The 15281-nt window shown below is 24.2% G+C and overlaps 3 protein-coding genes across 4 annotated transcripts in view; 1 reads left to right on the top strand and 2 right to left on the bottom strand.

The window, feature by feature from the left end:
* Window positions 1–1392: 1392 nt before the first annotated feature.
* Window positions 1393–5368, top strand: ics (ras suppressor protein 1). Its single transcript, XM_011503903.1, has 8 exons — window positions 1393–1644; window positions 2732–2782; window positions 3032–3152; window positions 3233–3351; window positions 3922–4004; window positions 4079–4193; window positions 4424–4556; window positions 5063–5368. The coding sequence occupies exons 1-8, from the start codon at window positions 1497–1499 to the stop codon at window positions 5145–5147; spliced, it is 855 nt and encodes a 284-aa protein (XP_011502205.1). The 5' UTR covers window positions 1393–1496; the 3' UTR covers window positions 5148–5368.
* Window positions 5369–6507: 1139 nt separating this feature from the next.
* Nemp (Nuclear envelope integral membrane protein) lies at window positions 6508–10027 on the bottom strand. Its single transcript, XM_011503901.1, has 8 exons — window positions 9769–10027; window positions 9346–9455; window positions 9054–9279; window positions 8810–8976; window positions 8480–8695; window positions 8049–8173; window positions 7665–7826; window positions 6508–6696 (listed from the first exon to the last, which is right to left on the bottom strand). Exons 1-8 carry the CDS (start codon window positions 9857–9859, stop codon window positions 6576–6578), a joined length of 1218 nt encoding a protein of 405 aa, XP_011502203.1. The 5' UTR covers window positions 9860–10027; the 3' UTR covers window positions 6508–6575.
* A 2404-nt stretch (window positions 10028–12431) lies between these two features.
* LOC105365671 (short/branched chain specific acyl-CoA dehydrogenase, mitochondrial) overlaps window positions 12432–15281 on the bottom strand; it is a 30829-nt gene continuing 27979 nt past the window's right edge. For both annotated transcript variants that reach the window (XM_011503898.1, XM_011503897.1), the window contains exons 3-5: window positions 14012–14315; window positions 13577–13830; window positions 12432–12838 (exon numbers count right to left, since the gene is read on the bottom strand). In XM_011503898.1, the coding sequence (XP_011502200.1) occupies window positions 12551–12838; window positions 13577–13830; window positions 14012–14315 (846 nt within the window). In that variant the 3' untranslated portion in view covers window positions 12432–12550. The remainder of the gene's footprint in view (window positions 12839–13576; window positions 13831–14011; window positions 14316–15281) is intronic.

Below are 15281 nucleotides of genomic sequence, written 5' to 3'. Positions count from 1 at the left end.
GCATATAATTTATAAAAAATATAATGATTTTACATTAGAAGAAAGACATTCTTACTATTACGTAATAATTTTAATATAATAATTTAATAAAAAAAAATAATTTGTAGAATGTCAGAAAAAATTTTCTAACGTTGAACAAATTAAAGCTATATAAAATATTTCATAGGGAGACTTTCATGATGTGATCTCTTATAAAACTTTGAAAAAATCTCTTGTCGACAAAATTGATTTCCCTATTAAGCATTAAACACGAAATAATTTAAACACATTTAAAAGAAAATATGTTTGAATATTTTCATAAAATCATACGTTTATCTATTTATGTTGACACTAGTATAACGATTAAGATTGTACGTTAAATATACTGTCTAAATTTCAATTTATGATTAAAATTAAAATATAGCAATTTATAATTATTAAATATTTAATGATAATAAGTTAACATAAAACATTTTTAATTTATTTATTTAAAAAGTGACAAATAGTGAAAAAAATCTACCGTATTAATACAATTCTCTTATAAATCTTTATAATTATGGTACACACAGTTCATAATCTTTCAATGTATAGAAATGTTTAATTATAATGTAATTTTAATCAGAACCCCATAACTTTACTAAATAAAATATGTACTAATTATATAAATGTATTATTATGTTTATGTTTTGTAATTAAACGTCAATTAATATACTCCTTTATTCTCTGTAACTCACCAAAAAACTATAAAAATAACACAAAATAAATATAAAGATATATATTTTATGAATTGATATAAATAATTACAATCGATATTTTATTATTTTTAGTTATACTTTAAATTTCTTGTCTATATGTAGTATTTATAGTTTTTTATAATTTTTTTAAAATCGAATCTAAACTAAATTTCGCATTTTATTCAATTTCACGAAATTTGTTATAGAAAACATAAAAGAAATTTTTTACAACTAAAAGAAAAGACCTTAATGTTATAAAAATTTCATAAATTCACCCATATTTAATATTTGATAATATTTATATTTCGTTGTATTAAATATAAAATAAGGTAAGTATATTTTTACATCATACAGTTATAGTACATCACAATACCATTATATTACATATTGGTTTATTTATTCATAGAACGCGGTAACGCGTATTCTACAATATAAAAAATTTCAGATAGTTGAACTAACTTTGAAACTACTTTAATTACGATTATTTATCAGTGTTGAAAAAATGAAGATTAATTATATTACATAATAATAAACAATTTTACTGCAAAATAGATAAATTAAAGAGCAGTATCGAGATTTAGAAATCGAAATGATCGCCATCTGTTGCCGATTTGAGAAACCTCCATTACGTCCGCTCACGCTCGGAACCAACCGATTCAACAACTCACCGACACTGGCGTCTGCAACTATTCATATTCGTGTCAGCACCGCAGTCTCTCAACGTGCGCGCGCACTTCAACACATCCAAACCTCTCAAATACATGTAATAAACATCGGGCAGCGATGAATGAGGTCCCAGTGTCGTGCATCCCGGCCGCGGGCAAGATGTCAAAAACTAAGAAAATCATCGATGAAGCCTGCGATCTCCAGAATCCAGAGCTAGACCTGGCGGATAAATCGGTGACGAGTTTCGAGGAGATGCCAGGCCTGCGTGAGTCTTCTTTTTCTTCTCCCTCTTGTCACCCCGACCCGTCGTTCGAGCGCCTTTCACGACAGACCAGTTTTTCGCCATGCCAAATTAGGCATGTTGCCGCCGCCGCTGAGCCTTCGTGTGCAACGTGACTTGTGCGCTCACACCCACCCACCGGGAATGCATACGCATGCGCGCACGCACATACGCACACGCGCGTACGTAAATAAGCATAAATGACTTGACGACCGAATGAACGGTGGCTTGAATCGCGAGAGGTGATGTACTTGTTGTGACAGCAGTTGTTGCCAACTAAGTCGGGCCGTTTTGTTCCTTAATATTGTTTATTGTGAAGTTGAGATGACTCGGAGAATGACCACTTCAGTTTCAACGCGTTTTTATTTATTTATTTTTTTTTTATATATGATAAAAAACTATTTATATGAAAGAATAATGATTTGGATATTAAGACTTCAATTTATATCCAAACGTATTTACAATTTATCAACAATGTTAACGACGTTGCGTTATATGATACAGAAAAAGCAATTATAGAATTATTAATAATTAAATATTACTTGAAAAAAAAATTCTGGCTCTTATAAATTGGAACATATTAATAAAACTATATTAAGCTATTACGCTATGGACAAATTTATATTGAAAAATGAATTTTATAAACTGACAATTATAGTCATTTATTTACGTCATTACGGTAATTTAGAAGGCGTTAGAATAAAAAATAATAAATTGGAGTTTCAGTCTTACATATCATAATCTATTGAAAACTAATTATATTAGTAATAAATTACGTATTAAAACAATACACAAATACATAAATATTAACTTTTAATATTAACGAATCTTTAAAAACCTTACAAAAATTGAATTACTCATATACTTAATGTAATCATATAAATCTATTATACACATTTATTTTCATAAATTTCAATAAATACTTATTTAATATTAATTTGTGTTTTCTTCTAAATATAATTCTAAATTCTTAAATTAAATTCAATATTCTTAATATTTTAACGTTTATTAATAATCGAATTTTTGAAAATATGTAATATTGTATTATAAATTAAAATATTTATATTTACAGTTAATATGCTAAATGTAACAAGAATCACATTGAGTCATAATAAAATTAATGGTAAGAAATTTTTAATTAAAAAAATGTCTACAAAACAATTTTGCTAGAAAATTTCATTCTTGAATAATTTGATTTTATTTCTTTCTTTACATACACATGGAGAATCACAATTCTTAAACATTTATCAAATTGCTTTTAATATCCAACTTTGCAAATACTTTCTAGTGAAATTGAAACATGCATTTATATTAAACATAATTCATTTATGGAAGAAAAAATATTTAAGATTATAACAATAATTTATTTTAGCTATACCACCTGGCTTAGCTAATCTTGTCAATTTAGAAATATTAAATTTATTTGATAATCAAATTACGGATTTGCCTATTTCTTTATCACAAATGCCAAAATTAAGAATCTTAAATCTTGGGTTTGTATTTCAATTCATTCAGAGATTTTTGTAATTTTTTTTTTTTTATTATAAAACTCGAATTATTCTTGAACGTACAGAATGAATCGACTTAATATACTTCCACGAGGATTTGGAGCATTTCCAGCATTAGAAGTTTTAGACCTGACCTATAATAATCTTAATGAAAAAAATCTACCAGGAAATTTCTTTATGATGGGTATGTATGACTATACATCATATTACATTATATTGTCTTATTTAAATTTATAAATATTCCAAATCCAATCTTAAATCCAATTTTTAAATAAGGAATTATTATAAATGAAAATATACAAAAGTCATATAAAATGAATTTTTTAGTAAAATCATATATAATTTATACGTATGAATAGAAAAATCTATGTTATTTGAGTAAGTCATTAGCTCTGACATATATTAATTGATATTTTAAAATATAAATCCTAACGATTTATTAATTTTTTAAATTTTATGTTCATGGAACATAAGCTAATTTGTACATCATTATTAAAATTATAAAAAAAAAATTTGTTTAAGAAAATATACATTCATTAATACGCTGCATTTTTAGATCAATAAGGTCAAAAGATTTCAGGCTTCTGTAATTATATTTGTGGATATTCATGGAATATGGAAAAAAGTAATAAAAAGAAATTTTTCAAACATTATTACATTACTGACAACTTTTATTATGTCATTAAATTTATAAAGTTTAATGCAAAATCTACATTCTACACTTTGAATATTTTTTAATGAACATCATTTACAGAAACTTTACGGGCACTTTACTTAGCTGACAACGATTTTGAATATTTACCATCTGAAATAGGGCAGCTAAAAAACTTACAAATAGTAAGCTATTAACATATTTATTAGAAATATTAATCTTATATTCTAACATATGTTTAAATTATATATCATTTTAGCTTGTTTTAAGGGAGAATGACTTAATAGAATTGCCAAAAGAAATTGGAGATCTTAATCGACTCCGAGAGCTTCACATTCAAGGAAATCGATTGACCGTACTTCCTCCTGAAATTGGTAAATAAAAATATGTTTTTTTTTTATACTAATAAAAAAGTTGATTACAGATTTACGTTTTAAAATGAATCTTTTATATAATTCTTTACGCACAACTATTAACAATTTCAATCAGTTTATGAAATTCAGAAATTAATGTCGTATTCTTAAATGGACCGAATATAAAATATAATTTGTTTTATAATGCACTAAAAATGCTGTAATAAATAAATTATGCATTTAACGTGTAGGTAACTTGGATTTAGTGAGTAATAAGGCTGTCTTTCGAATGGAGTTTAATCCTTGGGTTACGCCAATAGGAGACCAACTTCAAGTTGGTATTTCACATGTTATTGATTACATACGTTCTGAAACATACAAATAGTAAGTAGATATTTTTATAATTTTTAGTACAATATAATAAAACTACATACTATAAGTATATTCCTTTACAAATAAAATTTAATATTCGGACAGTTTTCTAAAATATATTAAGTATTTTTTTACTAAGTACAGTGTCATGTAATACAAATGAATATAATAAATATTAAGCATAGTTTTTTTTCGATTTTTAATATTTTCAATTGCTTAAATGCATTGATAATTTTTATCGATTTGTAATATTACTAAACGCAACTGTATCAATTTCATAGTATTTTCTAATTTATTAACTTCCCTACATTAGACATTAATTTTTCCAAATAAATTTCTAAAAATATTTTCTTTTGTATTATATTTAATATTTAATCTTTCATTAGGTTTTTTTTTTTATAAATATCCCTCGTGAAATTTTAAATATTTTAATCAAATTAAAACTAGTGGTAAAAATAATATAATTAGTATAACAATATCGAATACCTATAAATCTTAATTTAATATATCATTTTTAGCGTTTACAACAGACATCAATCAGCAAAAGGTCCACCACCACCAATAGAAGCTGATAAAAGCAAGAAACTATCGCGGCTTGTTTAGCGTGCAACGATTTACTAATATTGCTATAATAATAAATAATTAATAACGTAAATATTATTAATAATCAAATTCCAGTTTGATTATAAATTACTAAAATATCGTTGACTAATGTTTCTACACTGCCATACATCGTAACATTAAAATTGGCGATATCGTAAATGTGTTTCGAAAAAAAGATTATGCATATCTACGTATGTACAGTTTTATTAATATATCTTTTTAGTTTTATTATTTTATAAAAAAAATTAAACTTTTATTATAAATAATTATAAATAATTAAACTTTTATTGAAAAGAGATTTAATTACAAAATTAAGTATTCATAAATACAAGTAAACATTTATATAAATACAGCTTTTTTTTATTACCTATTTATTATGTACAATCTTTTTTTGACGTAAAATTGATAGTGCCTTATTAGTATTTAATATATTTATTTATAATTACAACTTTTAAAATTACAGCTTATTTTAATATGTGGAATTTATACACTTTGATACTTAAAATGGTAAAATACCAGAATAAAAATGATAAGCGGCATCTTAAGAAATTCAATTTATACATTAATTAATGTTATGCAGTCGTTTAATATTTTGTACAAACTTAATGCATAATTTGAATTTTACCAATTTTCATATATATTGGAAGCTGGATTTTATATTAAACCATTTTAATTTAAATATTCTCACATTGTTTTTAAAGTAATATAAATATATTAATATACTTACAAAATTATTTTATTTTAATTGCAGTTAAAATTATGTATGTAGTTTTGATGTACGAGTACATTACAGTATTTGCATAACCTTATTTTGTTCATGTACAATCATGATTAAATTAATCATTCATTATAGCTGAAACGATTGAGCTATACACTTTTCAACATTATTTGAGACTAATTAAAATGAATATTCTTAAATCATAACAAATAAATTTATATAAGTTCTAGATTTTACAATATGATTGATAAAAAAAACTAAATAAAAAATAAATACTACTATTTAAAACCTATATTACATTTATACTGTGATTAATAAGTTTATAAAAATAATAAATATAAAATTATCGATGTAATTTTTAAAAAATCGTCACACTTTAATATTCTTAAGAAACTTGTAAATCGAAATTTCCTTTTTTTTATAAATATACAGGTTACGGTAACGACGTTATAAAATAAAATCTGAACTTGTCAATATCTTTACAGTTGTCAAGTAATTATTATTCTATAATTAATGCTACCAAACCACATAAAAGGTATATGAAAATTAATATTCAAAAATATTAATATTTAAAAATATGCAAATTATTTTAAAAATGAAATACAAATATTATTATTTTTAAATATTAACAAAATTTTGCCTAGTAAAACCTTGAATAAAAAAATATAATCTTAAAATCTTAAAAGATTGTAATAAATTAACATCAAATCTTAATCATCAAATTCATCATCTGTATATTCACATTCTTCGATAAGTTTAGTCAATTCTGCATCATGTTCCATTGACTCATTTTCTGATAAATGACATTCGCCTTCCATAAATTTAGCAAACCTGTACAGATTTTTTTTTTACATAACATTTATAACAATTTTCTGAATATAATTAATTTTCTTAAAAAATGTGTTTATATTTATTAAAATAATATATAATATCATAATTAATGACAATTGTCCATTAAATTAAATAGCTCATTTTAATATCTTAAGCATATCGTAATCGTTTTACGACGTATTTTATCATTTTTTTAATAAAGAATTATTCACAACATAAACAAATAAATATATTTTTTATAATATTTATGGTAAAACGGTCATTCAAATCATAATATGTATTTACTTATTTATTGCAATATATTATTTATTTTTATAATTAATACAACGAAATTAAGCCTATTCCATATATAGCTCAATTTATTATTCAAATGAGCTTCAAAAATTAATTATAAATTATACATTGAAATTACATCTGACATTAACAAATACAAAGGTAACTGCTTAATATAAATAATTAGACACTAAATTCATAATTAAGAATTGAACTACCCAGCCTGCAATACAACTGTATATGAAGTTCTAATAATTATGAAAATAATACAATAAAAACATTATTTAAAATTTCTTTAATTTGAATTAAAAATATAAGTATTATACATGAAAATTTCATTTAAATTAATAAAAAATAGAAATAATCACTTTATAATTTTAGTTAGTAACTTTAAAAAAATTTTAATTTATACAAAAAGTAAAAAAAAAAATATAAAAAGTATTTAAAACCAAGTCTTTAAATTCAGTATCATTTAGTATTGTTAATAATTATTTAACCGAATTTCAAATAGTAATAAAAATTTCTGTAATTAAATAGATAATTCATTTTTCTAATTTACTTTAAATTGATTAAAAATTGTTACACTTAAATATTAAATATAAATTCAAATATGTTAGTTTTTTGAAATTTAATTTATTAAAACCTACATATACTAAGGATTAATCAATTTAGAAAATTCAAGTAAATGGTTATACCTGATTGGGTCTTTTAGTTTTAAAACTGTTCTCCATGGATTGGATTCAGGAGTATGGCAGTAATGTTGTAATCCCTTCAATGCTTTTTTTGTTTCGACTACACCTTCCTTACGGTACTCATCATCAGTAAGAAGACGACGTTGATCCGGAAACATATGTTTCCTAACGTGATTCCATTAAAATTTAAGAAATACGAGTGCAATTTTGTACAAAATATCACTTCACAAACAATAAATGATATCCATTAAATATCTAATTTATTTATTATAAAAGTAAAGATTCAAAATGAAGTCAATGTGACTCAAAATTTTAAATGTTAAATATAGTAATGAAATTGTAAAATCGATAAATTTCATTGCAGTGGGGACTTCAACTATAGCTTACCAATATTTTCGTCCATTTTGAATAATGACAACTGGAAAATTATAAAATAAGACTAGTAGAACGCATATAGATATCGATGCTTCTCTAAAGAAACTGCTGTGATATACCAATACTAAACCAAAACTCTGAAACAAATATATTTAATTGATTTTCAACAAAATACATTTCTATAATATTACAATAGATTTTATATTTGTTTACTAAATGTTATAAATTTTTATATATGTAACGAAATAAGAAAAATAAACATTTTATAAAAGTTTAATTATAGACTTTAAAAATTAATATATTAATTAATTCTTTAAGGTAAAATATTATATATTTTACAGTAAAACTGTACTTCATAGTACTTTAAAGTAAAAAATTATAATTTAGTTAAATATTTTCTGAAAAAATATTAAACAAAATATTTGTAATAAATTTCCATTTACTTGAAGCATCCATTGTATAATATTTTTCGTTCTTGTATTAGTGACCGTTCCGAATCGATAACAGATTATGAAACTAATAAAGGTTGTTACAAGAATATAATAAATGACATAATTTCGATATTGCATTGCTATTAATTGAATATTTTCCCACAGTATTTGAGCAAGATAGAAACTCATTGTGTAGCCAGTTGCCATCATTAAATACATGAATTTGCCCTGTCACAAAATTATAGTTTTATTATTATAAATACATGAAATGTTGTTTAAAAATTAAAATGCACAATTTTGTAAATTATAAATGATTTCATCATTTTTAAGCAATATACTGACCTTAGGCAATACTTTTCCAAGTAAATAGATTAAAATAATTACTGACAATGAAACCCCAATAGCAATTTCAATTGTATAATAAAACAATGTATTTCGGCTCAGTTTTTGAGCAAACCAAAATAAAAACATACCTAACACCATGATTGTTAATTTCCAAATATCTATATCTAATAAAAAAAAAATTTATGTAAATATATATTCATAAATAATTTTAAAGATATCTAATGATAATCAATATATTTACTATTCTGAGTCATAGTCATTCTATAATTAAATTGATTGTGTTGCTTATTCATATAAACACCAATACAACTATCTTGAAATGGATTGATTCTAAATTCTTTACTTTTCTTATTACCAAACAGACTAAATCTCCAATATTTTTGATTCTCTTCATGTTTCTCAACAACCTCACGAGGTGATGTACCTTCGTAAAGCTCATAAGTTTCTAAATTTGTTTTTAAATTCATCTAAAATCAATTTAATTCATATATTTATAAATAATAATTACAATCATTTATAATAATTATACGTACCACAATAGTTTTCCAAGTATGTATAATATATTTTGTCTTCGCATTATGGCAATAAATACATAAGCCTGACTTATCGTTTTCTATCCAGTCACCTGGCTCCATAAAATGAACTAAAATTTCAAATTCAAAGTATAATAAAATAGTAATTTTTAACATTTTAAAATATATTTTATATCGAAATCTTTATCTACGATTTTTTTACTAAAAAATCAAACTTTTATTACGTGACAATTGACTCAGCCTTATTAACGTCAAACTCTTAAGATTTTTTATATAATAATACAATATTTGAATATTTCATAATTTATGGACATCAGTAATTAATAAATTATTGCTTAAAAATAGTAAATTTTCTTTACTTGAATCTTAAGTTTATTTTTCTTTCGTCTACGACAATTGTGAGGTTATGTATGATAAACTTACCGGTTTCTCTGCAACATCGTGATACCTTAAGTGTATCAAGGAAGACAAAAATCGTTATGAGAATCTTTAAAATGCTCATATACGTCTTCATCGTCTTTTATATCTACACTCTTATGAGAGCAGATTCATTGATAATAAAATTAATCTTTTAATTTTACCATTTACTAATGCCCGGAAAATTGTACTACATACGAGACCACACTGTCGTTTATTTTTTATTCTCATATTTCGTCACTATATTGCATATGTAAACGAGCGGGATTTTAAAAATGCCTAGTTGAAACGAGAGATGGCGCTAATATATATTTAATGGACCATAGCCAAAGATAATTTTATTTTTGTCTATTATTAATTCAATTACCTTTTAGAACATTGGTAATTAATATATATTTTATAATATATTGAAAATGTTAACATTTTATATCAATTAAATTGGAAAGACTTCCAATATTATTAATGTTAACACAATTATCGTAAATATCAATGAACATACTACGTTATCAATACCTGTATTGATACGATACATTTTACCTTTAGTATTTACAACACAATATATTTCAGTTGTATTCTTCATTTTTTGTCGCTTCTTTTAATCAATTAAATTTCTTCTATATTTTTAAGTACTATTGAGTCTTCTAATTGCACAATTATCTTATCACAATTATCACAATAATTTTAAAGCTATTAATTAAAGTTAATATATGTTAAAAATGGAATAAATGAATTACAAACAACAATTTAAAGGCTGATTTCGAATCAAATTTAAGCGCCGGGCATTATTCCCTTAATTCCTACACATTAAGCTGAAATGCACTTTCATAAAAAAAATAATGTAAAACAAATCTATGGATTATATAGCATAGCATTAAGGTTTTCCAAAGAAATAAGAATTTATAATATATTATTAATAAGGAATAAAAATAATATTAACTACTATTCTTATTGTCAAGTTTTAAAATGAAAATATTCCTTTTTGGTATGCCATTGTGAAATTATAAAAATCCCTTTAATATTAAAATACACGTTATTTTAATAAATTAATTATTATAAAGTTAATCGAATTTATAATTATAATGTATCAAATACATTTTCCTATATTTATAGTAGAATATTTGTATATATATATATATATATATATATATATATATATATATTTGAAAATCGGTAAACTAAAATTCGCAAAAAGTATATAAGTATTTATTCCATGATTGGTGATAATAATATTATTAACATTATTTGATAAAAACATAAGCAATGTATTTTAAAATTTTTAATTTTTGTTGATCAATACCTTCAAATAATTTGAGAATTTGAACATTTTTATCTTACATCATTAAAATTGAATAATATGCCAATAGTAAAAATTAATGATTTACGCTCTATCATATTCGATTTTTTTTAACCAAAGCCGTTTAAAAAACCATATAAAAAAACTGTAAATATAATAACATTTATAAAAATACTTATTAAAAAAAGTTTTAAAACAATTTCAAAAGGAATGTATTAAGATTATAAATTTATTAATAGAATTTTACTGTTTAAATGATAAATTGAATTTTATGTGTATTGTAACTTTATTGTAATATTTATTACTGTTTAATTCCATTAAATGATCTTATTAAAATAAATAATTGAATAATTATTACCTTACAAAAAATTTTCGATAACAAATTATTTTCAAAATTTGAATTTATATTAATTTTTCCAAGTGATTAGAACTTTCATTATTTTTTGTTATTGTAAATTTACATCTGTAATGTGCATGGATATCTACATTTGAATAAGTAACACAGGAAAAAAAAAGTAATCACTTCGATTAAATTATTTATGGCGTAAGAGTATTTCTCTTTTAAGTATTCGTTACGTAATATTTTACACATAAACAGGTAGTAAGTAGGAATTTTTTAAATGTTTTTTTTTATGCAAATCTAAAAGTATTTACATATTTATTTCTTATGTACAACGATATAAACTAGTATATGTACTAAAAATTTAAATATAATCTCTAACGAAAATGAATCTGAATTTGAGCAAATAAATCTTATAATTGAGTTTCAATATATATGTTATAAATGATATTATTGCTCTTTTATCGAAAGAGTTTTTACATAAAGAATACTAAAATTGATAATACTTTTTTAACTTTAAATCTATAAAAAAATGTTTTAAACTGTTTGTAAATTAAAGAATTTAATTTTTTCCAATGAAACGTTAATAAATTTAGCCAATCAAAGCCTGAGATAAATCTAAGCTTTAATGAAATTGTTCCCTCTCTGAAACTGTCTGTAATGAAATTGTTGCACTTAAAATAATTAATTGCTGTTTTTGTACATTTATTTCTTTTTTTCTATTTATATCGCTTTTGTTTATTTCGTATTCATTTGTTTCGTTTTTATTTTCTTATTTTGTTTAATATTCTTATATAAAATTCATATATTTAACATTATTTATGATCTTTTATATATTTATAGAACTATTTGTATTCAATCCTTCTCGTTTGTGTTGTTATCTAAGATAAAAAACACAACCTACTTAGCGCAAATTTTCAGAAATACAATAAACATTTCGTTTGTAATCATCATAATAATTAAATTTAATATGTGCACATTATATCTTAATGTTATGTAAATTGAATATTAGATTGCATAAAAATAGCAAAAATAATAATTCTAAATAAAATAACGCACTTTTATACATCTAAAAACATATCAAAATAAAAAAGAAAAAAAAGAAAAAGACATGGTAAACGCAAAATAAATGAGTTGTGTAATTTTCAATCTCCTTAGGTGTATTCCTTTTTAATGGCCTTAGCAATGGTCGAGAGTTGCATATTGCTTGTACCCTCGTAAATTGTACCGATTTTACTATCCCGATAAAACTTTTCTTGCGGATAGTCGGTAGTGAATCCAACGCCGCCCATAAAATCAACGCATTTGGATGTAACCCGTTGAGCCACTTCCGAGGCGTAGTACTTTGCCATAGCCGCCTCCTTCTTCACATCCTTTTTCGCTTCCACGAGTCTCGCTGCGTTATACACTAGAAGCCTCGCACATTCCACTTCTGTCACTGCCTGCAAATCACCGGCCATATGCGTCTGAATCAAGTTTTTACTTAGATGGGAGGGATCCATAATTTTATAGAATGAAAAAAATGCTACTGTTCTAAAATGTTTGGACATTGAACATTATAATAATTTTAAGCATTACGTTAAAACATTTTAAGGTTAATTGCGTATTAATAATTCATAGTGATGAATATTATTCGACTACTTTTTATATTTAAGAGAATGAAATTTTGAAATTATCTACAAATTTTAAATATCATTCATGAAATAGACAATTGGAAAAGTTACAGAAGAATAATATTATTTTTAAATAATAATTTTTAATAATATTGAATAATATTTAAAAAAATGAAATAATAATATTTTTAAATAAAAAGATTTATTATCACGTTTTATTCCGAATTATAATATAATTCATACTCATGCAGAATTCTCACAAACAACTATAAGTCTAAATATGTTGTCTGGAACAAATTTATGTTTTAGCAAATTTATCTTTTAATAAGACTTCCGTCATATCATTAATTAATTATTCCGTCATTAAATAAATTAAAAAAAATTATAAAGCGAGACAAAACTACATAATCAAAAAACAAACAAAAAAATCAATGTTTATAAAGCTATCACTTGTAATATTATAATTCAACTCGCAAGAATACCTGGAAAGTCAAAGCATTCTTACAATTCCTATATTATAAAATTTATGAAAAAATTAATGCTGCATTAAGTAGGAATGAAACGCACGTGTGCAATTTGGTGTTGCATTGACTGGAACTCGAATATCTGCTTGCCGAATTGCTTTCTCTCAAGGGTATAGGGTATCGTTGCGTCAAGAGCGCCCTGGGCGATGCCGATCATCTGTGCACCGATGCCGACACGACCCTCATTAAGGAAACCAGCCGCGTACTGATAGCCTTTGCCGAACTCCCCAAGGATGTTGCTTTCCGGTACACGCACATTCTCAAAGTGCACCATGCAGGTGCCGGACGCTTTGATACCTAATTGAAATTAGGGATCGCACCTCTCGATTATTTCATTAACTACTCAATGATTGGCTTTCGATTATATCTTCCGTAATTGGAAAATTAGCTTACGGAAAGGAAGAGAACAAATCATGTCTCGTTTAGTCTCGTCTAGTCTCCTCGTTAACAGAATGACTGAGCTTTGATAGCAACGTACCTAGTTTATCCTCGGGCTTGGCAACGGTAAGGCCGGACATCTCGCGCTCCACGAAGAAAGTGGTGATACCTCGATAGCCGGCCGAAGGATCAGCGTTAGCGAACACCAAGAATACGCCTGCGATATCGGAATTCGTAATCCACATTTTTGAGCCATTAATGATATAGTCCGAGCCGTCCTTCTTGGCAATGGTCTTCAAACCGAAAGCGTCCGAACCAGAGCTCGGCTCCGTCAGACAAAAACTTCCCGCGTATTCGTTCGATAATTTCGGCAGGTACTTCTTCTTCTGCTCCTCGTTTGCTACCTAAGAATATTGCTATTTTCTTGATTCACGTGCGTGAAATTATTATTTGTGTAATTAAGAAAATATAAAAAACATGAGAATTATTATTTGAAAGAAATTAGAAAAGCTATCTGAATTTGATGAATTCTTAAATAAAATTAATCTTCCAATTCAAATTTCCATTTGTTAAATTTTAATTTTACATAAAAATTATAGATAACAAAGCAAAAGACTATTTAAGCATGTGCGTGTAATTAATATAGCGATAAGAAGCTTTATAATTATTCAATGAATTTTTTGTGTCTAATACAATTACATTATTTACATTTGTCGATATCATTTTAAAGCTTTTACCGTATTATGAAGTATAAATATATTTCCTAGTATTTTTTATTTTATCTAATTCTAATAAACTCTTATATTAAGAAATTTTCTTTAATAACATATCAATAAAAATAATATAGTATTTAAAACTCTTAGGCGTTCCATATACCGTTGAAAAGTTTCTTTTAACTCTTCTACATAACTTGTAATGTTTTATAAGCAAACAAATTTTTTCGTAGATAAAAATTTACAGTTCATTAAAAAGATTTCGGTAATATCTAAAAAGCAAAGAGCTAGACTTCGTATTTAAATAAAATCTGTAAAACTAACGATAAAAATATTATAACAGGAACTAAGATGGATGATTATATTTTCTTAAAATAAAATACTATGAGCTGATAAATACACTAATATTTTATAATTGGCCAATACCTTATTTATACTAAGATAAAATTCGACTTTTATAATATAAAAAAATAATATACTGTATATGAACAAAATTTGTCGATAACATAGCAAAAACTTATTTAGAAATTCTGGAACAATATTCAATTTTATAGAAAATAATCATATATTTAATGGATATGTATGTGTAAATATATATGTATATAAAATTTAATACAAGATTAGAAGCAAATATTTAATAATTAAATTACATTATTT

The sequence above is a fragment of the Ceratosolen solmsi genome, unplaced genomic scaffold, assembly GCF_000503995.2.
Source record: "Ceratosolen solmsi marchali unplaced genomic scaffold, CerSol_1.0 scaffold53, whole genome shotgun sequence".
Classification (NCBI taxonomy): Eukaryota; Metazoa; Arthropoda; class Insecta; order Hymenoptera; family Agaonidae; genus Ceratosolen; species Ceratosolen solmsi.
Note: the sequence above shows the minus strand (reverse complement) of the source record. Positions and strands in the feature narration are given on the sequence as shown.

What these genes read in the sequence shown, in the direction of transcription:
- ics (XM_011503903.1), top strand. Translation starts at nt 1,497, where the DNA reads ATGAATGAGGTCCCAGTGTCGTGCATCCCGGCCGCGGGCAAGATGTCA. An exon ending in GAGTCATAATAAAATTAATG is followed by an intron (nt 2,783 to 3,031) that starts GTAAGAAATTTT and finishes AATTTATTTTAG; the next exon opens with CTATACCACCTGGCTTAGCT. An exon ending in AGGAAATTTCTTTATGATGG is followed by an intron (nt 3,352 to 3,921) that starts GTATGTATGACT and finishes CATCATTTACAG; the next exon opens with AAACTTTACGGGCACTTTAC.
- Nemp (XM_011503901.1), bottom strand. Translation starts at nt 9,859, where the DNA reads ATGAAGACGTATATGAGCATTTTAAAGATTCTCATAACGATTTTTGTC. An exon ending in AATGACTATGACTCAGAATA is followed by an intron (nt 8,977 to 9,053) that starts GTAAATATATTG and finishes TTTTTTTATTAG; the next exon opens with ATATAGATATTTGGAAATTA. An exon ending in TTGGAAAAGTATTGCCTAAG is followed by an intron (nt 8,696 to 8,809) that starts GTCAGTATATTG and finishes ATTTTGTGACAG; the next exon opens with GGCAAATTCATGTATTTAAT.